Genomic DNA, 23,751 nt, shown 5'->3' with positions numbered 1-23,751 from the left:
TCATTGAAAAAGGTTTTTGGGATAAACTGAAAGAAAATGAGTTTATCGGGATGTCACTGTAATTTACAGTACTGTAAATGTTTCTGCTTGTTTTTTTGTTGTTGTTTTTTTCAGGAAAAAAAAAAGTTTTATTGACTGGGAATGGATTTATGAAAAATTATTAATGATTTCTGATTCATTTGGCAGAAATCCCTCTAGAGCAAACGAAGTGTACGTCAATTTTATATTTTTTTTGTGCCAACAGGATCTTTAATATTACTGAAATATGTGTAGTCTCATTAGTGTTTAATGTCTACTTTTATTCGTCAAAATCCTGGTTATACTTTTGTTTAGATTTATTTTTTTATGCTCTGAGATTTTGTATTTTTCTGAAAGAGTTTGTTCTCTTCAAAATAAACTGAAAACTGAACAATTTCCTACTCAAACCTTTATTTAAGATTCACTTTACAGAAACATCGTAGTTAGTGACATTTTATTTAATAAACAAAATAATGTTAACAATTAGGACAAACTCTTCAAACTGAAAAATAAAGATGCAATAAATGGTTAAATCCATTTCAAAGGCTGTAGTTTGTGCTTATTTTAGCTATATGTAACACAAATGTACATAATCATCATTATTATTTAATCATCACTGTAAAAAAGTAAACATTGCATGAACATGCACATTTTGATGCTTTTCTCTTGATTTTTGCAACAAATATTCAGGAAAAAACTCGTTTTTTATTTATTTATTTATTTTTTACCGTTATTCTGTGAGATCATTTCAACTTTCATTTACATTTTTTATGGTTAACTGGATTTTATTTTAGCTAGTGTTTGTCCAGGATTGTTATCTGTAAAAAAACAACAAAATGTTTTATAAAACATGATCATGTTTGTATTATTTGTGTCATAAAACCTGGTAAAAGACCTGGATATGTGAATCATTAAAAAGCAATGCTACCATTAGTTCATGCTGACCCCTAGAAGTAAACACAGGCAACGCTATTAGATTTTTTTTTCCTCCCAAGAGATAAGTTAAAGCTCATTCTGAAAACAATCTAAGTTGTTCACCATTTCTTTAGTCGGTTGTTTCAGGAAACTGCAATAAAAATGTTTAGATTTAAGCTCTTTTCTTAAACTTAGCCGATAATCTGTGCTTTTTTTCGGAGTGAAAAGTTGCACAAGAATCTAAGGAAGCGTCTCCACGTTGACGTAGGTGAGGACGACGTCGTTCAGGATGTTGATCCGGTCGATCTGGTTCAGCTCTCGGATGCGGTGGCGGAACTCGAACAGCGGGATGTTGTTCACCGCCACCCTGAACGTCTCGGGAGTGCACAGGATCTTCATCTGGGGGAGGAGGAAGACAAAGCAACAACAGAGCCGTGTTTTTTTTTTTTTTTTCGTGAACTCGGTGAAAGCAAAAACATCTAAAGACATCTGAGCCACTGCTTCAGTGTGTCTCTCAACACCACAAACCGACACGGCGTCCGTCAGGTCAGACGGCTCCTGGTTGTTACGTGTGATTAATATTCATGTTTCGCGTTACGTGAGAGCCCCACTGACCTGCAGGAGCCTCCCTGCAGTAAAGCAGCACTCTTATCTAGGATCCGACTGCACAAACGGCCTTCCAACCTTTTCCAAACGTTAGCCTGACGTTAACCATGAAAAAGTGACCTGGAGTCAGTTACATGCTGTTCAGCACTGATAGCCTGCTGCAACTTTAAGCGATAAGCTCTTGCACGTTCTGCTGGCAGTTAAGAGATGAGAAGTGTATCGTTGAGTTAGATTCCCATATTTTGTTTTACGTAAGCAGCGTCTCATTCAGTTTGGTATAGCTTCACAAAACAAACCCTTTTAGAGGAGTAAAATAAATGATCTATAGCCGCTTAAATCCCCTGACTTTAATTTTCTCACCTCAAACGGGCTCCCAGGAGCGAAAGGGAAGGGTCCCTTAAGCTCCCTCTCCTCTGGGCCCCAGCGATCTCCCAATTTGTGGTTCCTGACGACCACCTGCTTGCCCCCCTCGTTAAAGCGTGGGTTGATGTGAAAGGCAATGTCGTTGCCTCTCAGGAAGTTGACTGTGAACCTAAAGGGGGGGAACCAGGCCGCTCATATTCATTCCCTACATTTACATTTAAACGTTGTTGCACAACAGTCATGCACGTTGTCTGTTGTCAAGTCAACCACGCATGCTCTTGTGTTTTACATTTGGGATTTAATGAGGTAGACCAACACGTACTAATCCAGAGGCGCAGATGAAAAGTGGAATAAATGCCTTCAAAATTAGATAAATTAGTAGTGGGACTGTTGGAAGACGGGAGGCTCTATATAGAAGACAGCCATTTTTGAAAGAAAGCCATGAGAACTCTAGTTTACAGTTTGCCATAACTCATGCAGGGGACGAAACAAACAGAGGAAGGTGCTCCGGTCACGTGAGACCAACATTTAACTTGTTGGGATTTCTGGAAACAGCTGGAGAAATATTGCACATCCCGCCAAACATACCATCCTCCTCTGAGAAACACGGTGGTGGCACCGTCATGTTGCGGGCATGAGTTTCATTAACACAACTTTTCCTGCGAACGGGTGCCAAGTTTGGATTTTAAAGAGTGCAAATATAGATGTGGTTAAATGTGAATGAAAAGGAGAAAAATTGGGTGGCACCAGATCTATTTTTAGCATATTTCTCTGGGCCAAATGAAGAAGCAGTCAGCCTGAAATAGCCATTAGACGTCATCCACACAGGTTTAAGTTGAATGTACATCTTGTGTTTGGGTGGCTGTGTTGGTCCATCACATAAAATCCCAACAAAATACATTGAAATGTGTTTGTAACATGATAAAATGAGCTGTGAACACTAATCATCAGATAGAGGCTCACATGTTGGCATTGGCTTTGACATAACCCAGGATTGTCATCATCATTTTGTCATATACTCCTCGAGCCAGGTTTAAGTTGTACGGCACACTCTGCACAGTGAGAGAGAAGCATAAGAAAGCATCATGACAGCACAACAGTAGTATGTTCGCTGGACCCCTTGTATTCACTGACCATAGGTCCAGATGTGGGGGGAAGCCAGTGGGGCGCCATCATAGACGGATTCTGTCCGGGCCATCCTGACTGTCCTGGGTTATAAGGCCAGCCAGGGTGAGCAGGCCAGCCGGGTAAGCCCGGGTGGATGGTGGTGGCGCCCGGAGCTGGAGCAGGCACCTGGGTTTGAATCGGAGCCGGCTGCTGGGACGGCTGGTACTGCGTGGCTGGCCAACATGGCTGACAGGGCTGCTGGACTGCGGGAGTCGGAACCTGAACTGGCGCTGGGACCAAGGTTGCGGTCGGTGCCGGTGGCGTTATAACTTGAGTCGGTGCGGAAACTGAAATAGGAGCGGGAACTGAAACCGGAGCCGGTTGGGGAGCGGGCCAGCACGCGGTGTTTGGTTGGCCGGTCCAGCACGGCACGGGCTGGGTGGGCTGACCGGGCCACGCGGGGAACCCGGCTCCGGACGGCGGCAGAGTGGGCCAGAGGCCGCCGGACTGCGGAGCAGAACCAGAGGGCGGGCAGCCGCCACACAGAGCGTCCGCATGCTGAGACGGAGGAGAAGGGGAAGACGGAGAGAGAGGAGGTTCAGGAGCCAGCAGGGAGATACGGGGAAGAGACAGAGTGGACAAGATGGAGGAAACCTACTTGGAAATGCAAACAATTAAGCATTTATTCACAGGGGGAAATATGAAAAAAGAAAAAAAAAAAACCGTCATTCTTACCAGTGTGGGGATCTGAGAGTTTGATGTACTGCTTACATCCATGCTGCCTGTCAGAAAAAGACTGGGTTCAGTTTATTTATTTTAGCTTGCGTTAGCTCTCACAACCAAAAAGAAAGAAAAAAAATGAAGAAGTCAGTGAAGTATATGGAAAAATAAATTTCTTTGATTTTTTTTTTCTGGTCGTTACATCATGACAAAAAAAAATTCTGTCTCAACATTCTGTTATTTATGAAATAGAAATTGGTAATATTACCTGACCTAAACAGGAAGAGCTTTGTCTGTAGGAGAAAAAAAAGGCTTGGTTGTGTGTCTTTTTATACATTGCATGTAAATAGTTGGTTTCATCGGTGCTATATTTGTTAAGTCCGTCTCTTAAGTTTTATATTTTTTGCCATTCATATGCTTTGATTTAGCTGTTTTCCATTTTCACTCTCACTGTAATTATCTCAGTTGCTTAGATTTATGTCGCCACTGCTTTCCATTAGTTGAACCTTTCTTCTCTGGCAGCAGTATAAAGGTAAATACTTCTCTGTGTATGCTTACACAGCTTATTCAAGACTGACACATCGATAAAAATTTCCGTTTTGCTGGAGAATTTAAATACAACAGATTTAAAGTTATCTTCCAGACTTGTTGGAAATCTGCAACAGAACCAGATAAGAACGTTGGTTACCTTCGTTTGGGTTTGGTCCTTAGGTCCAGACGGGAGCAGGATCTGCTGTGGTTCAGGATGTTTGGCTGTGGCCAAAGAAAAAGCCTTTTATAGCCCCTGATTCTCACAGCAGCCGACTCCTCCTCACCCCATCATCCAACTATCAGACTACAACAGCATGCTGTGAGTACAAACACACCTTTCCTGTTGCCTTACACAAGTTTTACAGCCTAACAGTTGTCACATTTTACTCAAGCTTAACACAGATGAAAGAAAAAAGAAGGCAGCAAAGTAGAATCTGTACAACTTTCTATGTCTTGATGTGAATCATATAAACATGACAAAATTGAACTGTTCTTCCAGAAGGTTTCTCTTTCTTTCACCAAACCAAGTCTGAAAACAAAACAATGGATTGTTTTTTTCATGCTGACGATGGTCCGTTTCTCCGTTGAGCAGTCATGGGACTGTGCAACGCTCGAAAAGTAACGCAATTACCGAAGATAGACGAGGAAGTCAGGACCCGGCGCTGGATGCTCGACGGTCACGTGGTTCACGCACACACACACACACACACACACACCCACACACGCACACACACTGATGACTGAAAAGGTCACACAGTACCTCCTGTTTCACCTCCACATTCATTTCATAGTTTCCCTTCTGGTAAAACTCCCACTTCTGCTTTAATATTTCCCCCCCACCCTCCTCTCTCCACCATGCAGCGCCGCTCTTCTCTTCATAAACATGAGCGATTGCAGGGTCAGACTCAACCAGGTACATTTTTCCTGTGATTATCCAATAAGTCCCCATGGCAACGGCATCACAACAACACATGTGGATTCACACAGTTTAATGTGCTTTGCATCACCTCGTTATTAGATTACCTGTCATCTGAGCTGAAAAATGTCTGAAACTGCAAATGCTGAGAGAATGACATAATCCAGCAGCCAGCGGGTCTTGCTGCTGGTTTTATGTTTTTTTTTTTTTCCAGCTATAGACGGAGAGCTTTACTTTACGTTTACCGCAACCCTTTTCTGTCGCTGATGGCCATAATCTCTGAGTCTAAAAGCCTTTTGGCTTCATGTCAACAGCTGAAACTTATAGTGCCGCGACAATGGCCGTTTGCTAAGCAATGAGAGTAATGCACTTTTACATTGATTTGCCTGTTGAGGCAAATGGAAATTTATAGTCCCCTGAATGAGTATTCATGAAATTTCATCATGTTGCAACAAGGAAATTCACTCGATTTTAGTGGGATTTTATGTGAAAGATCGACACAGAGTGCTGCATAATTACAAGGTGGAAGAGAAGGATATTTTGCAAAATGGTTCAAGGCAGGATAAATAAATTGGAGGAAGAGGTTTGGGGTTAGCTCTGTGTTTAGCTGATTTAGAATGAGATGTTTTGTGAAAAGCAGTCCTCAGGTGAGCGAATCACGGTGAAGATATACCAAATCCGCAGCGGTCACTCCGCTAAAAAGTTGTTTCCAAAGTGTTTCCCTCAGTGACTCCAGACACACGCACCAAACCTTTCAGATGTTGAACCAATAAAAATGTAAAAACCACAAATATTTGTTTTTTTCTCTGTTGATTTGCCTCGAGAAATGACACCGACGTTCTCAAGATGTGTTGCAAAATTTGTCAAACGTTTTACACGGTACTGACACTGACTTTGCTGGCCGACATCGTCTAGAATGTTCCTTTTTTCTTAAGCATATTGTCGGCACCATGTGGCCTCCGTAGAGCCCAAACCGACAACACCAACATCCTCAACCCATCTAAGGACTCAATTTGGCCTCAGCTGCACGACTAATTTGATGAATAGCTGACACACACACACACACACAATAAATATAGCTCAGTTTCAACTTGAGAGCAAATTACAGTGCTCCACTCCGGTGGATGTTTGCCATGTGGTCCTGACATGTTCCTGTCGGCGAGAGGCAGAGAGTAATGATGTCACTCGCAGGAGATGTTCTTTTGTCGCTTCAGCCAATGGGAGAAAAAGGAGGGAACCGCGAGGCACGCTGCTGTGAGGCAGAAGACGGCTCTCTGGCAGGAGGAGGGCTCTCCAAAGTGACGACGGAGGCTTTAGCCTCTGATAAGCTCTGGGCCTCGTTCCAGAAAACCCGTAAGCCCCAAACTCCTCACACCCTGACGCCTTCTATCCTATCTCTTCATCGCGTCTCTCTCTCTTCCTAAACGCACAATAACTGAATGAGTGAAGCGCAAACAGGCAATCCCCCGCTGCGACTGGCGTTTGTGATTTGTTGTCTTTTTTTTTTCTTTTTGCTTTTGTGCGCTCAAAGACTGAGTGAAAGATGAAATCAGAGGGAGCGTGCGTGTAAGAGATAGTAAGCAAGAGGGAGATACAATATTGCTAGTTGCCATGGGGACACAGCGACGTGTGTTTCTTTCTTTCGCTCTTCTTGTCGTTGCAAAAACCTGAGTGTTTACGTGTGTTTGTGGGAAGTGTGTGTTTCTGGAGGCAGATTACTATCACAAATTACAACACTGTTGTTCTCCACACATGAGCTTTTGTTGACGTTTCACCCATAACCATCAGCATGGTAAATTTGTTTAAAAAGCCATGCACCTCCATAGTCCACCACTAGATGGAGACAGTAAAAGTTCCCCTGAGGTGGGAGAGAGATTAACACTCTTACTGTTGGCACAATGAAATGTTCTGTTTCTTCTGCACGGCTGACATCTACAAGGCAAACATTGACACGTATGTATAATTCACTAAGAGGCTCGGCGGTCACAATCAGTAAAAATCCGTTTTCACTTCCCAAATCATTCTAGCAGTTTTGCTACCGCCTCTGTGCAACCCGTTTCTCCTTTCATCACCCTTCACAAAGCTTTAATGGAACCTGGAGCTTTTGCTTTGTTTGATCTCGGTTCAGAGCTCTTCTGTGCCAGGCTTTTGCACTGGATTTCGCTCCTTAAATGTTTATTTCTTTTTCTTATTTTGCAGCCACAAGCTACCATATGTTTTACTGGGATCTTATGGGAGGCGTGTTGGAGCGTGTGCGAAAGTCAGTTTTCAGGTTTGGTCAACTGGATTTAACTGTGGATTTAAAGGCCGCTGTAGCATATAAATGCAGTTTGAGCTTAATCATTGGATTGTTGCTCTGGTTGCAGGTTCTAGGTCGCTGTTTTGCGTTGAGGTGAACCTCCTCTTCAGGTTTGAGTCCTCTGCAGTCCTCTGACAGGTTTTCTTCCACGTCCGTCCCATATTTTGATCCTTCCGTCGACTTTTGAGATGTTTCCATTTTACTGCTGAAGAAAAATTTTCCATCACGCAGCATTTTGCATGTAAGCCAGGAAACAATAAAAGACAAAAAAAGAAAATCACACCCACCTTTTTCTTTTTTTTAAAGTACAAATGTATGCCACACTTTTCAGATGAAGCAAAAAGCAATACCTTCCATCCTTTTTGCTTTCTCTTATAACCAAGCTGTACTTTCGGTTGCTCATATCTAACAATCCTAATAAATTACGCCGAGGCTGGTAGTTTCAGCGTGATTAAAACTGCTGCTGCTGCAGCCAAAACCGATCCCACTCTGTAACTCATGCACAGTGTGGGTGAGAGAACACCATCTCCTCCCCCTGACGACTCCCCCTGCGCCCAAATGTGAAAAATAGATGTGGGCGTCAAGAAAGCCCATGATAAGTTAGGCTTCAGCTTTAAATAGTCCTGAGCCAGAGGGGTGTTCTCTTTGCTAGCAGGGGTTCGCGTTTCCCAGGAGATTTTTTTTTAGGCGGATAAAAGAGGAAGGAGGACGGTGTCCGTTTTCAAGTTGCTTCAGCGTTCACACCACAGGTTTAGGAGAGAAGCTTGAATTTGAAAACACGACGATAACTTTTAATGTCTACCAACAAGACGAAAAGATCCCAGAGTGTGTTTCACCTGGAGCTCATTGCCATTTACAGAAGGAGAGATCACACGCATACAGTGCATACAGTATCTGGATTTGGCAAATGCCGATCGAAACCATTTTATCGCGTAGAAACCTGAAAAATGCAGGAGGCAGCTGTTTTTAGCATCAACACTCTCATGCCCTAAACAACTTCCAATGGAAACAAACCATCTTTGATTTTGTTATAAACACAGCCAAGATCCAATTGGTGGATTTTTAGTTTTTGTCTTCACTTGTATTGGTGTTTTTTTTTTTTTATCATTTTATTATTCCGAGTTCGGTTCCTATCTCTGTGTTCATTAGTGCTGTTTAGGTCTTGCCATATTTGTTCATTCCTTTGTGTTTTGCTATTTATTTCTTGTGTTCTGTTTATTTACTTTCTTAAAATATATTTTGAAGTGATTTTTATTTTTTATTTTTTTAAAAAGAAGAAAGAAAGCAAGAAATAAGGAAAGAAAGGAAGAAAGAAAACACCATGCCTTTCTTACCAAATATTGATTTTGGCAAAAAAAAACAAAAAAAAAAACACTTTTCTCAAAAAAAAAAAATTGACATTATTTCAGGAAAGTCTCGATATTTTCTGTAAGTTCGGACCTATATACTTTCAAGGAATTAAAACAAAATAAACACTTGGGATATCCAATTCCTGTTTTTTTTTTATACTTTCTTACTCTAGTAAGAATCACCACATGGTTAGCAGGTTGAATCTCTAGTGTCTGCCTTGTTGCGCTGTATCCATGAGTGGAAAGTGTCCGTGGTGCTGCACAGTACAGGTGCTCCACATACCCAGCCAGCTCTCCGCCCCGCTCTGCGCTCATTCGCTCTCCCCAGCAGCCCGGATGTAGCGCACAGGACCGCACAGTCCTCCACTCCAAAGAGATAATAACATGGCGCTGGCAGACACATAACGGTGCTCATCCCTCTAATAACATCAACAGGAACAGACCAAATACAAGCCGACGGGACATGTGAGCTCTTCGACCCCCAACACAAGCAGGTAGGTGCGGAGGAGGACGTTGGAAAGACGCCGTTTGACGGTTAAATCAATCAAACAAACAAACAAAAAAAAAAATAAATGAATGTGTCTGCCTGCTTGCTGCTGCTGCTGCTGCTGCTATCTCCATGCACAGGAGGGTTTAAAAAAAAAGAAGAAGCAGCAGCAGCTTTTGCTGAGGTGAAATTCTTGTCCGATGATGGTTTAGTTTTGTGTCTCCGGTTCTTGTTTCCGCGGGGTTAGGGTTAACCCTCCGCTCCACGCTGAAAACAGCAGTGTCATACTGGGCTGGTTTGTGTCGCTGCTTACGACGCGTCCGTGCAGAAATAAATCTGTCATTTTCTTTCTTTTTTTCTTCCTAGTGCATGTGTGTGATCATGGCTGTCAGGCGCTCCGTGCGTCGGCCGCTGTCCTTGGTGTTGAAACTGGTGGATAGCACACCTTAAATGCACGATGCAAACACTTCCTTCGACGCTCTCCTTTAAAAAACAACCTCACTAATGCTCACACACCAAGAGGAATTGCTGTCAGTGTTTGGAGGTCGAAGGTAAAAAAACCAACCAAAAAACAACAACATTATAGTACATGTGTACGTCTGTCCTTGCTGCTATATGCGTTTATTTAAGCATAATAGCGTCTCCTATCCTTATTCACTCTGCAGGTGGATATGACGGTGTAAGGCAGTTGATTTTTTTTTTCTTTTTTTTTTAGTGCTAAATCTCGCAGACAGCCTTGGTTTGACTGTGCTGTGGCTAATGCAGGCCAGGTAGGAGCAGGAACAGATGGCCTGTTTTTTCCAACTTCAGCCCGGATAAGAATGTGTAGACGAAAATTAAAAGTGGTGGCTTGGCACTCTGAGCAGGGGTTCCTCTCCCTAAGCTCCTAATTGCCCTAATAGCAGCACTGATCATAGGGGAGACAATAACAGGCTGTCACGAGCCCCTAAACACAGCGGAGAGATCACTGACAGTGATGTAAATATAAAGGAGGCTAACTCAGACCTGCAGTCAGGGCTCTTTCTAAGGTAAGGGTCTTTACCAGGAGATGATAGTACTGTGAATTAATGCAAAACTGCTGTTGCTAGGCATCCTTGAGCTCAAAAAGTTCAAGTGTTTTGTTTTTGTGGCTTTTCCGGGACCCGATAGTGGAACATATTAGCCAAATTCCCGCACAAATTAGTCAACCAGAAATAAGAAATTACATTATATTGGTTCTGATAAAGGGGTTGGATTATTTACCCCCTCCCCTCATTCACTAAATGGGTCCAAACAGAATCAACAAGAAATAGGAAGTTATTTTATGCATTTTTAATATATATATATTTTTAAAAATCATATAAAAGCCTTGGTGTATAATTGGGGAGAAGGTTTCCCCCAGTGTATAGTAAGCCTGGTGGACCACCAGGCTTTTCTTGAGCCCCCACCAGGCTAAGCATTGCTTATTTATTTAAGTCTTTTTAAAATGTTTGCATTTTTAAGACTTTATAGTTGGCATTTAGGTATTAATCTTCCAATCGTTTAATAACACATAATTATCAAGTGACATTTTAACATTTCCTGTCAACCTTAAATATTTTTTAACTCAAAAACATGATGCGCCGCTGGATGAATGACTACCCTAGCGCCCAACCACCGGGATTAGTAGGATTTCTGGGGGAAACTTTGGGGGGCATCATGTTGCAAATCTGTTGACGTTAAACTAACTACCTTTATTGCAGTGAATTGTTTCTGGCCAATGCTGCTGTCTTTAGACAGAAATTGGAATCAACACGTCAAGGGCAAACTCGCATTGCAAAAGTCAGATTCCCCCAAAATTCACCATTAAACAACCTCACCCACTGCTAGCCAAACCTCCAAATGTATGAAAAGCTTTCCTTCTGGTTTAGTTTCATTTATGTTTTTTTTTTATTATTATTTTATCTTTCAGTGCCCTTCTTCTCTTTGTTAGATTTCTGAACAGTAATGCTTTTTTTTTTCCAACGTGTGATTAAAATGATCCATAGCAAAATTCCAGTAAGTAATCTGTTCTGTGTCGGCAGGATGCATCCAGTTCACGTTAAAGATGCCCAGTAATGCGCGTCAGTTGACGGGACGCGCCGCTGCTCTCCCTTCACACCTAAAAGAACAGAAAGTGGCATTAATAGATCAGAAAAAGCCTGATCAGGTCATCTTTAATTAAGGATAGGATGTGATTAGATTTGAACAGTCAAATTTGTCCCACAATAAACCAAAAACATCCGTCTCTGAAAGCATCCAACACTGGCAAATTTCAAGTGTTTCCAGAGATTAAAAAAAAAAAAAAAAGAAATCATTGAATGAACATGGCGTGGACAAAAAAAAATAAAATAAAGATGCTATATTTAATGCACGGTTTTGTGGCAGCGCAAACACATGATATCTGGTCTTCGTTGTGAGATGTTCGCATTTGCCAACAGGTAGTTTGAGAAAACCATTCAGGGTTTTCCTGGGATTGAAGGTCGCCAATTTCTACACAACATTGTTTTCAGATTTTTCCACAGTTGTTCAATAGGATTCTGCAGAGATTGAACATCAGCATCCTGTGCTTACAGGAAGATGACGGAGCTCGGAGATACTATTACTGTTGTACGTTTTGGCGCGGGTGGCTATAATTTTCTTGCAGAGTTCTCTCTGACCCATTCCGTATGGATCACACATTGATACAAAACTACCCAGAAGCCTTCTTGTTCCCTCCAAAATGGGCTGAATGGATGACGGAAAACTTGAGGAAGCAAAGTTGAGCACTTCTAACACGAGAAGCAAGAATCGAAGGTGTTTGTAGGAGTGCAGGCAAATCATTCTACAGCATAGTTTTGGAAAACAAATTCTATTTCCACGTTTTCTTTGGTTTACTGTGTCACAGTACTCTTAACGCAAGTAACATTTTTAATTTCTTTTCTTGCAAAGGAAGAAAAAAAGTACCAACAAACGTGACTTGTTTATGTGCCACATTAAAAAAAAAAAAGTAACATCGAACTGATAGAAATGGCGTCGGGACAAAACTCGTCGATTTGGCTGCGTGCCTCTTTAAGTGCACGGTTTGCCATCGCTCTCGCCCTGCTGACTCGCCAAAGAGGGATTTAAGGGCGCTCTTTGCGTATCCTTCAGAAAACGATTGGGTGTGTTTACTGTAAAAAACAAAAAAAACAACAACCTGAAGACGCTTATGAGCTGAGTCAATGTGTTGGTCTGCGTTCGTTCGCCTGCTCGCCACCTTCCCCGTTGAACCGCTCTGTAATGTATTCAGCCCCGAACGCTGAGCACAACAGCTTTACATAATGATCAAAGCTAGAGGGATGCCAGAGCATGGCTTCAGCCTGCAGTTATAATAATAATAACCTTTGAAGTTATCACAATCCCACAACCTCATCCTCATCATACATCATACTCTTCTTCTCCGTTTGCACCCGTCGTTCTCCCTCCCTCTCTCTCTATCCGTTTCTCGCACGCACACCCACACATGCGTGCTCGCATGGACCCACTCGACGGGCCTCTTGTGTTGAATGCTTCTGGATGTGGGGTGAGCACTTGAAAGAGGAAAGTGATAATGAACACATGACAAACTATTTTAGTCCCTATGGTTCGGCACTAGACTGCTCCGCCGGCGTCTGTGAGGAGGCAGCCTCTGCTGTTTCCACAGATTTACAATTACATAAGAGTCAGAAGGAGTCGTACATTCAGTCATCTAGCCAGGAGAATATGAGCTAATGCTGTTATTTTTTTTTTCTGTGCAAGTACGGTGGTTTCCACTGACTGACAATTATGTTTTGCTCTATATATCCTTGCACAACTTTTACATGGAAAGTAGTGCGCAGTTGCGAAGTGGAAGCAACGCTATGCATGTTTTTTTTTCACAAATAAGTCTAAAAAGTGTGCATTTGATTTAATAAAGTAGTTTGTAATTTTGCTTTTAGATCGTAAACAGAGAAATGCAGAAATGTCACACTGTCTCCACATGTCACAACCGAGCAGAGTTGCAGCTGGGATTGAATCAGGGCATCTGAATGAAACTGAGTCACGCATTTTTTTCCAAACATTTTTGGTTGTAAATAGTTTTATGAAATTAAATATTTTAATTCAGCACCGTGTCCTACTTTGCGCTGGCCTATCATAAACAATCATTACCAAGCAGATGGGGAAGGGGGGGCGGGTTGCATTTTAAGTTGCGCCAATACTGACGTGTTGATCAAAAATGGACGTCCAAACCTATGCGACAAACGTTTCGGTAACGTGTAGGAGAGCGTTAAGGAGAGGACGGTTAAAAAAAGAGAAGAAGAAGAAAAACACAAGGAAGAAAAACAAGAGAGGCAGTCGAACATGAGCACTGATGGTTGGATAAGATAGCTCAGGAGGTTAAAGGAAAGCAAAGATGGATGAACAGAGAGAGAACTAAAGTATTTTACTGTGTGTGTGTGTGTTGCGTTTGTTTGTAATACCTTGTGGGGACGATTTTCCTGACACATACTACGTTGTGGGGATCAACTGCTCCTTGTGGGGACCGGAGCCTGGTCCCCACAAGGGGAAACCCTATTTTAGGGTCAGGGGTCAGAGTTAGGACTAAGGTGTGAATTGAGTTTTGGTTAGGGGTTAGGGTTAGGTATGTGATGGTTAGGGTTAGGAAAAGGGTAAAGGTTAGGTTTAGGCTGTAGAAATGAATGGAAGTCAATGGAAAGTCCCCACAAAGATACCCACGCAAAAATGTGTGTGTGTGCGTGTGCGTGTGTGTGTGGCGGATGATGATCAGGAAAACGGAAATGGGAAATAAGAGCATCAGAGGGCCAAAGAATAACAAAAAGAGAGTCGTCCACAGTAGGGAGCAGCTGCCTGTTTCTCTTCGCGGAGGGACTCGCTGTGTCCCACTTCAGGTGCAAGCAAGTAGTCTGAATGCCAAACTCGTCCTCAGATGTCAGCACTTTTGTCAAAGGTTATTGCATCCTGCTGTTTTTTCATGTCTAAAAAAGAAGCTCATGTTAATTTTTCTGGCAGAAACAAAATGGTGCATATATTTCTGTCTGCTACTATAGACAGACACAAAGTGTAGCTATTAGCATTGCATTTTACGTGGTTTTCAAAAAAAAAAAAGTAGACACATTTTCTTCGCTCATCTTGTGAGTTTTTACACTCAAACGACGGTTTGAAACCTCCATCTCTGTTCGTTTTGTTGTTTACGACTGGAAGAGAAGTGATTGGCACTTTGCTGGAAGTGCGTGCGTGTGTGTGTGTGTGCGCCGGTCATAAGGTTAAAGCTTCAGAGGGCGCTGATGAAGAGGCCTAGTTAAGCTTGATTACCCGTTGATGCCCGGCGGTAGCAGAGTGCTGCATCTGCCCCTTCTGCTGTGAGGCCCACAACGCTGCGCCTCACAGTTTTGTCATCCGCCCTCCAGGCTGAGGGAGCTGCTGCGTTTCGGTGGCCATTGTGTTTAGGGAATTTTTGTGCTTCATCTCTGTTTTTTTTTTTTTTTTAATAATAATTATTAACATTAGAGATGTTCCATTCAGGATTTTCTTGTCCCAGATACAGTCATTAAAAAAATTAGGACAACCCCATTAAACATCCACTTCTTCATTTATTTCTGGGAAGGAAAATTAATTAATCGCAATCAAACAAAAAATAACATCCTTTTTAGTCATTGGACAAAAATATGCCATTCTCCAGAATGAACAATCTATCTTAGTCTAACCCTGGTTGGTTTAAGTATTTTTGGTCAAATCCTTCTTGTAGCCATCTACCAGTCTCACCCAACAGCGGCGTTTCCGTTACAAATATGTGCAAAACTTAGTCAATGTTCTGCTCATGGTGAAAAAAAAAACACAATTTCGCAATTGCTGTGATTCCGTTAAACAAGAAACTCAATTAAAATCACACATGGTGATCCTCCTGCCACTTTCTTGTCATCTTTGTCTTTTCCGCCAGAAGTAACGCCCATTTCTTCTGGCACATGTGACTGGTGCGACATGGAAAACCTTTTTCAGTCATACTACTTATCCACATTCTGACAAACGTTAGAAAGATGCAGTTTGCTGTAGGGTGTCCTAATTTGTTAAGCATAACTGCGTTTGGCTCGAGGAGATTTTCTGCTCATCAGATTTCCGTTTCTGAACATACATCTCTCTCGGCAACGTTTTCATTCTGAAAAATTAGCTGACGTGCTAATGCTAACATGCAACGCTAGTTTTTCATCTTCATTGTTTTGTTTTATTTTTCATATCTACCACAGATTTTTTTCCTTGCACTTAAAGGAAAATTGTTGTCAGCCCTTCTCTTTTTTTCCTGTTATATTCTCTGCGACGCACTGCGCAGTGAGCGACAGAGGACGCTGCGATCAGCAACACGACACAATAAAATACTTTTTTCACAATGAGCAGAGGCAGTGAAGGTAGTTTGACTTATTTATAAGATTTGATAAACCTCAACTCCTGTTCCAGATGGTATCTGGCTACAACAGACTGATTACGTCCCTGGGTTTGATTTAAAACCTTCAAAAAGTTTAGATATTCTGAATTAGCAGATTTTAAAATCCTTATACTTCAAAAATGAGAAAAAAATATCAGAAATATGAAGATACACAAATTTGCTCATTGACATTGGGCTCAGACATCAAGTCAAATATTACAAATTAAGTAAATGCTACAAATTTTTGATTCTTTAATGCTTGTATGTTGCACATTTTAACAGCTGCACAGGGACTTCCTGTTACTGCCTGAAATTTTGTCATCAAGTCCAGGTTGCCAGGCAACCAGATGATGTTATCATCTACGCCTGGGCATCCTGACAAAGAAGCATAATTCTCATGATGCTGAACTTCTGCTTGAATAAAACAGGACTGTAGTTTAAGGAACTTTGTAAAAAAAAAAAAAAAGGCAAACTTCTTGTAAGCACACTCCTTATTTTGTAAAACCTCAACTTAATGTTTTCTTAACCTACTATTTTTTATTTATAAGCTGAGTTTTGTCCTCACATCACTGTTATTATTTATTTACTGATACTGTTCTGGTAAAAACCCAAAAGCTGCATGTCAAGTTGAAACCTAAAGGAGCAGGACGGCTCATGGGTGGTATACTTTGTCTACATAAATTCCTAAAAATCACTTAAATTTCTTGTATATAAAGAAACGCTCCATGTTGGTAACTCAGGGCAACATAATGTGTTCACAGCTTAGTCAACCTAATGCGGAAAAGTGATATTTCCCTCATTTCCCTAGCAAACTCATCCCTCTGGGAGTTTGTTTTGCATTTGGTTGCTGCATTTGTAATGACTAACGGCTGCAAAAGTATTCATGTCCCTTAAACATTTTTACAGTTCGTGACATAAGAATCTCAAACCTCAACGTAACCTGATGGGATTTTATGTGATAGACCAACAGAATGTGACGTGATATGAAAAGAGAATCGTATAAGCCTCACTAACATTCCTACAATTTAGATTCATAAATAAATGCTGTTCGTCTGTCTTCAGCAATATTTGTTCACTTCACGTAGGCGTGTCACAATAACAAATTTTACTGGACGATAAGTTGTTCCAGAAGTTATCGCAATAAACGATTATATTGTTGTTTTGAGACCATTTTTAAGTAATATGATGGTAACAATGCAAGAACACATTCTAAAAGATCAATAAACTTTAAATTACAATTGACATTTAATGCTGGAACTGGAAGACATTTTAAATATCCAAAATAAACAAACAAAACAACAAATAAAAGGAATAATAACGACTCTGTAAACAAAACTGTCCTTCAAAAGAAGGGCTGGGTGAGACAAAAACACCAAACTGAAGAGTTTAGTCATCCAGTTTTAGGTAGAAAAAGAGAAAAGTGATGAAACATGCAAATAAAAATAATTGAGTTTGTTCTAATTTATCACGTGATTATTTGATTTATTGCTTATTGTGACAGCCGATGTGCTCTATTTACGACAAGTATTCGCATCGCTTGTTATAGGGAGAGAGTAGGGTTGTGTTTGTTTTAACATACGTCACAATTATGCACAACTCTGTGTGGGTCTATCACAGGAAATCCTGCTATTGGATGAGTTCAAGGACTCTACGTGAATTGGTTTTGCTTTGTCAAATGAATAAAATGGCTAAGCTATTGTAAGAAGGATCACTCCCCAAATGACTTCTCCTTCTGAACGACACTATGTTGCAGTTTAGCAATGTGTCATCAATTATTCATGTTATGTTCAGGGTGTACTCTGAAAAACAAATCAGTTTGGCCATTTATTGCCTTTATTTAATGTCTAGTCATTTAGAGCCACACTGACTACATTATCTGGCCAAATTGATGGTCGGCTGTGCGTTGAGCAATGTTCTTTCAGCTCCAGACTGTCAGATGATCAAAAGGATACAAAGAGATAAGAAGCGCCACTCTCAAATGAAACGTGTGAATTCCCACCTTTTAGTGGACAAACCACGAGTCACTTTTGCTCACTTTTTTGTTACGGGTGACAATCGGGATTAGCTGCTGTGAGTGCAGCATGGCTTGCGCTGAAGAAGCAAGCCGTCTGAAGCTTTTACTTTGAAATGCCAATCCAAAACCAAAGACAAAGCCTCTGATTTTAGCTTCAAAAGTGATAACAGAGCAAGAGCGGAAGACGCCAGGATGAAGCTGAGAGAAAAACGGAGAAAAGTGTCCTGGGGGGATCTTTGGAGTTGCTCGGTGTTCTCCGTCGGGTTGTGAGTCAGCACGGCGTTGTCAGCGGCCTCTCACTGTTTTGTTCTGTGATTTGAGATCAGTCAGGTGGAATTGCATCAAAGCAGACATGAATAGGAACATTCATTATGGCTCAGCTTGATTCATCACTGACACCCATATCCTCACACCCCCATTGGGAGACTTCAAAGCTTGATGATGCAGGCTGCAGTTGCAGGAAAGTTTGCATCACAGCGTCCTCTTTGCATCAACACGGCATCTGCCAACTGGGAGGTAATCATGAAAAAAACATGCAGCAGCAGTGGCTCAGTGTGGCCATCATGTATTTGATCCTGTTCAAACCAACCTTTGGCCAGGACGATTTTGAAAGCTTAGAAGTGACTATTAATTTCAAATGGATGTAAAAAAAAAAAAAAGAGTAAGAATAGCAAGAGTGAGTCACTTCAGTCACATTTTAAATAGAACTGAAAAGACATTGATGGGGCAGCAGTGGGCTTTCACTGTTTTATTCAGTGATCTCCAGTCACAGAGCGAAATAGTTGCATGCTCTGATTTTGTTGCACAGAAATCTGTGAACCCATTACAGACGTTGTCTAGTCTGTAATCGGGTTTTGGGGTGTAGAATTCACAGTGGTTCACTTTTGTTGCTTGCTCCCTATTTCCTTTTTTCTTTTTTTCATATTTCAGGATGAAATATCTGATGGTGAAAGTTCACAATGTTTTCTGAGTATCCAAATTGGATCAGCTGACATAATCAGGAAGTACGGCCGCTCTCAGTAGGAGCCCCTTCAAGCACTCCAGCTTTTGGGGGAAATCATCAGCGCAGACAGAGTGTTTGCATATCTTAGCATGAGTGTAAATTTTGTTATAATTGGGTCACTGCTTTGACATTTGAACTGAACTCATACAGTTTATCTTGCAGCAGTGGCAAATATGGCTTCTCTGAATATTTCGAAAAGTCCAAAGATTTATGACTGCCCTGCTTAGCTGGATGTCAAAGTTCAGTTTCACGTGTAGAAAACCAATGTTTTAACATTATTGACCCAATGGTCTGTCTTCTTAAATGCCTGAAATCCAGGACATTTATATTTTTTTGATTTTACACAAAGGAAATATCCCAATTACATTATTCTAGATTTGACTTAATTGTAAACTAAAGCAATATGGTGTCTTCTGACATGATGCTGGTATTAAATAAGCAGTCATCAGTAGATATTGCCATATCTACTGATGATATGATTTGACATTTGCTGCTTCAAGCACAGATACAGTTATGGATTTTGCATAGATTGAGAAACCTCTTTTGCAAAACAACAGCTGAGACTCGACAAAAGCCAAACATTGCTCTCACACTCACCAGAAAGCTCTTGGAATCCCATTTGTACAGACTAATAGACTAAAATCCTTACAATCAGCATTACAGGCACCTCAGAGCTCCATTTCGGTAAACTAATTATGCAGGATAGATTACCCTCTGACTAGATTAGGTCAGTGGACAATAATTTATTTGAGGAAAAGTAATCAAATCTGCCCCATCATTTGATTTGTGGCTCCATAAAAACGAGTTCCATTCAATTCCCAGTTTGAGCTTTCAATCAGGATTCCTGCCATGCTTCTGGTCAAACACAGAGAGGACGGGTTCACATGTCAACACCGAGTTGGCCTACTGGACAAATGCTCTGACACATTAATGATGTCGGTATTTGGCGGTGGAGAATGTCGCAACTTGGATGGGACTCATCTCTCGCTTGCAAGATGAAGAACGAATGTCTTGATTTAGTGTTTAGCCTGGAAGTCAGGGGACATAAAAGTCCCCCACTGGAATGTTTTGCCATTATTTCTGTGAACATTTTTGTGTGCTGCATATTTGCTGCACAAGTAAACGCATAAACTCACAGGCCAGTGTTGGAAGCGTTGCAAGACTAAATAAATATGCACCAACATGACACGCACACACTTTTAGGCAGGCGGCTTATGGCGTTCTGTAAGAACAGAGCTCTCGTACGCACTTGCTCAGTTGATTAAAGCACTCAACCAATGGCACGGCAATGCACTCCGACGTTTTCATAGAAACCTTCAGGTAATTTCTCAGGGCTAAAGATTAAAGCAGGGCTAGGTTATGAGAGAATACACCACCCTTTGAACATCTCAAAGGACATCTTCGAAGCTATCAGATACAGGAAGAGTGCGAAACAAGAACAAACCTTGAGATGTGTGGCAGTTCGCCTAACCTGACAGAGGCAGGTAACTTTGAAGAGCTGCAGAGATAAACAGCCGAGGTGAACAATGTCACTTTTAGGGATACGCTCCACAAATCTCAGTGACGTACTGGCGAGAAGAGACGAGGTGGACAAAGATGTAAACATACAGCCGTGTATACAGATCATAGATAACGTATGTTAAAATGGTACCTGTGTGAAGTTGACCCCTCCACCTTCTTCAAGTCAGACAAAATTGTGCTACGTTTTCGTTTGTACCAGTATCTTTTTAAAGATATTAAGAAAGGTGGTGCGGGTTAAAAACACAGATCACCCAGACACAGATCAGATTTAAATCTTAAAATATGTTGCCAGATTTGAAATATACAACTTACAGGCAGCCTTGGTGCCATCTGGTATAACTTGAGCTATTTTGCACAGAATTGACAAACCTTTTAGTTTATTAGCAGACAGTTTGAAGAAATACCTACACTTATAAAATATCATTTTGCCCCCCATTAGATCCTAACAAACTGCATTCAAGTTATTGATTGTAACTTTACAAAAACATAAAATCCATGTTATTGTCTGAAGCAGGACAGTCCAGGTGAGATGGTGTCACACTGACTGCCCATGTTGACTTACACCAGCTCTCTGGAAGTGTGTTTTAACAGGTTTATTCACTTGTTAGCTATTTGTACTCCAGAGGAGATTGTTTTACACCGGCTTTTGGTTTCATTGAAGCTGCTTCATTGTTGAGCAGCTTTAGTTGTTGAACACTCACATGTAGCTCCAATTAATCCTGGCAAGAGCTTCCTTTGAACCCCCTGGTGTGTTTAAGAGGCGCAAGTCCTCAATCAGCATTAGAGAGGAGAAGTGAAGGAGGAAGGAGGAAGGGGAAAGTGTATGCCGCTGTAATATAAATGGGATGCTTTTCTTTGTTTTACTTCTTTGGCTGCCTGCTAACTGCTAATGAGAGAGAATCTACTGAGAATTGGAATAAATCACTGGAAAGATGCATCGCCGGAAAGTTGATTCAGATGGTTTGGGTGTGGTTCGTTCTGTTGTACCAACAATTTATCAGTTTTACAGCAAACTAAGGCTTTTTTTTTTTTTTTTAATCAAAAAAGTTCATAGCAGGATCAAGGTCTCTTGCCCTCGTTAGCCTTGCAGGGAACCGTCTTACTTCTTTTGCTGTGCTCCATTTATGAAACAGTTCTCCTAATTGTGTGTTTATGCAGCACGCTACAATGCAATGTGAATTATTTGGGTTTGTTTTTCCCCTTGAAGTACTATTACCCTTCCAGCTAAGCCTCTTTATTTCCTCTGCCTCGTACGACTGTGCCACAGAGTATTTCATTCCCTATAATTTATCCATCTGCAGAAATGGATCATGTGTCAATGGATGTGTGCGTGTGAGTGTATGTGAACTCAGTAATGGGAAACATTCTGTTTAAGGGGGGGCGATTACTCTGCCCCTTCTGGTTCACAGGCAGACGAGGCAAATATGGCTGCTACTTTGTCAGTTATCTTCACTCGGTCCTCTTGGTGTGAGTCGGTGTGTGTGTGTGTGTTAGTGTGTATGTTTGTGTCTCTAAGTAGTGCAAAATGAATTTCAAAGCTTGCGGGTGTTGGTTCGCGTCTTCACAAGCAAACATTGTCTCTGAATGGTAATAAATGACTAAGCCCATTCAGTGGCTCAGCGATCTACAATCATTTGTTTTGCTGACTGACTATTAATTTACATCCTCGCTTATTAGTTAGATACATCCCAATCATTGGAATAAAGTAAAGCAGTGGAATTTGGCATCACCTATTCCTAAATGAGTTATACCAAGCCAACTCATTTAGGAATAGGTGATGCCAAATTCCACTGCTTTACTTTATTCCAATGCTGTGTATTTACTGTATGCTAACATTACATTCCAGCAGTATTCATTGGACCACTCTATGACTCCAAAACTGCGGCACTTAAGCTGCTTGTTGCATGCAGACTCTCCAATCGTTTTTTTTTTTTTTTTTTGTTCTAGATGACAGGTGTTTTGTCCCAACCAGCCAAGTCCCAACATCCAAGGTGTTTTCACATCTGATAGTCAGGTAAACTCTGTTCAATTGGTCACCAATTGCTTTAACACTGCACTGTTTCAAACGACCTGGACCACTTGGAAAAACCCTGTTCTGCACCAAAAACCACTGAGGGAAACAACGTGAAGAAATCTCCAAACTGTGTGTGCCGGCAAAACTGAGGGAAAAAATATTTCTGCTTTATAAGTATATTGGTTTAAACGTTATAATTTTTAACAACTGGTGTTTCAGCTGCTCTCTGAAAAAGCCTACATGACACCTGGGCAGCAAGCAGGTGCAGTCTCTCTGTTTTTCATCATTTGTCCTTGTGGTAACCCCTGTGGCCCGATCTAGGATCCAATAGAGAATCTAGTTGACCTGATCTATGATGCGGTTTGGCAAGGCGTGCACTGAGGAGCAATCACATATAGTAGACGATAAACTGGTATCTGGAGTTTCTAGAGGGACCATCATGCTGATGATTTCAAAAGATTTGGAACTATGATGAATCCAAACATCACCCCCAATACGTAAAAAACCCCCATCTATTTCAGCATGAAATCTCAATGACAATTTTTCAAGCACGGTGACACTTTCTGATACCTTGTAGAGCTTGTTATCAATGGCAAAGCAGAGTCTTTTGAAAATGATCTTTCTCAACGTATTGAGTTTGAGATATAGGTGGCTGAACTGCAAAGTATTTACAGCTTTCACGTTCAAGTATCTGATGAGCATTAAGGATCAATGAGTGTGAAATGAATGGACATAAATGGAAGGATAAGAGGCAGCAGTTGAAAAAGAGATTGTACATTGGTGTGCAAGTTAAGCTGCAGAGATGGCTCGAGAAAGTGTTTCACAATGTCAATGAAGGAAAAAAAGAAATACGATTACATTTCAAGAGTTCTTGGAGTTTCCGATCTGGGGTAGAAATGTTTGGGATTGAGAACAGACTCGTTCTTTCTGCACCCCTCACATCCAGACCCACTGTGGTCTTAATTCCGGTACGTTATCAGCAAACATCAGCGTGGGAAGTCATGCGGACTGGTATGAGTCTGCGGCTGAGCCTCAAACGCCGCGCAGCTCCGATTCGCTGATGGGAGCATCTCCGCTGGACGCACGTCCTCTTTTCACACCAAGGCCCACCACTGCCTTGCGGCCCACATTAGCTCAGAAGTTGCGTGCTGAAGGGAGAAGAAAGGCTATATTTAGTTGTGCATGTAGTCAAGAGTCTGTGTTGTGAAAAGACCAGTGAGGAGTCAGTTGTAGCGTTCCAGCAACACTCTGCAGCTGGAGTTTCATCTCAGAATTTTTTCTTCAGCTAAACGTGCCGCGTATGTTTTCCGTCCAGAGCGGAAATATCTTGTTTTGTGTTCAGGAAACCTGGAAAAAAAAAAAAAAGTTCTTATCTTTAGAGGTTTGGGGAAAAAAAATTCCTGTGTGTCTGTATTGATTTATATTAATGACATCAAGCGAGGGGTTGACGCGTTACCTACCACAGTTCTCCAT

The 23,751-nt window shown here is 41.4% G+C and overlaps 2 protein-coding genes and 1 long non-coding RNA gene across 5 annotated transcripts in view; 2 read left to right on the top strand and 1 right to left on the bottom strand.

Moving 5' to 3' along the window:
* Positions 1 to 104: 104 nt before the first annotated feature.
* On the bottom strand, positions 105 to 9,252 carry LOC103133028 (galectin-3). 3 transcript variants are annotated; one of them, XM_016667700.1, is made up of 8 exons: positions 9,108 to 9,252; positions 4,418 to 4,482; positions 4,003 to 4,022; positions 3,745 to 3,791; positions 3,037 to 3,567; positions 2,866 to 2,954; positions 1,900 to 2,071; positions 105 to 1,332 (listed from the first exon to the last, which is right to left on the bottom strand). In XM_016667700.1, the coding sequence occupies exons 1-8, from the start codon at positions 9,237 to 9,239 to the stop codon at positions 1,174 to 1,176; spliced, it is 1,215 nt and encodes a 404-aa protein (XP_016523186.1). In that variant the 5' UTR covers positions 9,240 to 9,252; the 3' UTR covers positions 105 to 1,173. The 3 variants fall into 3 exon arrangements, with proteins under 3 accessions (XP_016523186.1, XP_007544842.1, XP_016523187.1); XM_007544780.2 differs by lacking the exon at positions 9,108 to 9,252 and adding an exon at positions 7,826 to 8,618 and having other exon boundaries at positions 3,998 to 4,022; XM_016667701.1 differs by lacking the exons at positions 4,003 to 4,022; positions 9,108 to 9,252 and having other exon boundaries at positions 4,418 to 4,500.
* On the top strand, positions 6,441 to 7,755 carry LOC107835372 (uncharacterized). The gene is made up of 3 exons (XR_001661203.1): positions 6,441 to 6,529; positions 7,376 to 7,448; positions 7,543 to 7,755. It is a non-coding gene; the product is annotated as an uncharacterized LOC107835372 (long non-coding RNA).
* Positions 9,234 to 23,751, top strand: part of pak5 (p21 protein (Cdc42/Rac)-activated kinase 5) — a 69,928-nt gene continuing 55,410 nt past the window's right edge. The window contains exon 1 of the mRNA XM_007544772.2: positions 9,234 to 9,318. The gene's annotated coding sequence lies outside the window, so the exon portion shown is untranslated. The remainder of the gene's footprint in view (positions 9,319 to 23,751) is intronic.

This window comes from Poecilia formosa, unplaced genomic scaffold (assembly GCF_000485575.1).
Source record: "Poecilia formosa unplaced genomic scaffold, Poecilia_formosa-5.1.2 Scaffold2214, whole genome shotgun sequence".
In the NCBI taxonomy this organism is placed as follows: Eukaryota; Metazoa; Chordata; class Actinopteri; order Cyprinodontiformes; family Poeciliidae; genus Poecilia; species Poecilia formosa.
Note: the sequence above shows the minus strand (reverse complement) of the source record. Positions and strands in the feature narration are given on the sequence as shown.

What these genes read in the sequence shown, in the direction of transcription:
- LOC103133028 (XM_016667700.1), bottom strand. Translation starts at nt 9,239, where the DNA reads ATGAGCACCGTTATGTGTCTGCCAGCGCCATGTTATTATCTCTTTGGA. An exon ending in ACTCTCAGATCCCCACACTG is followed by an intron (nt 3,568 to 3,744) that starts GTAAGAATGACG and finishes CCTCCGTCTCAG; the next exon opens with CATGCGGACGCTCTGTGTGG. An exon ending in CTCCTGGGAGCCCGTTTGAG is followed by an intron (nt 1,333 to 1,899) that starts GTGAGAAAATTA and finishes CTCCTCCCCCAG; the next exon opens with ATGAAGATCCTGTGCACTCC.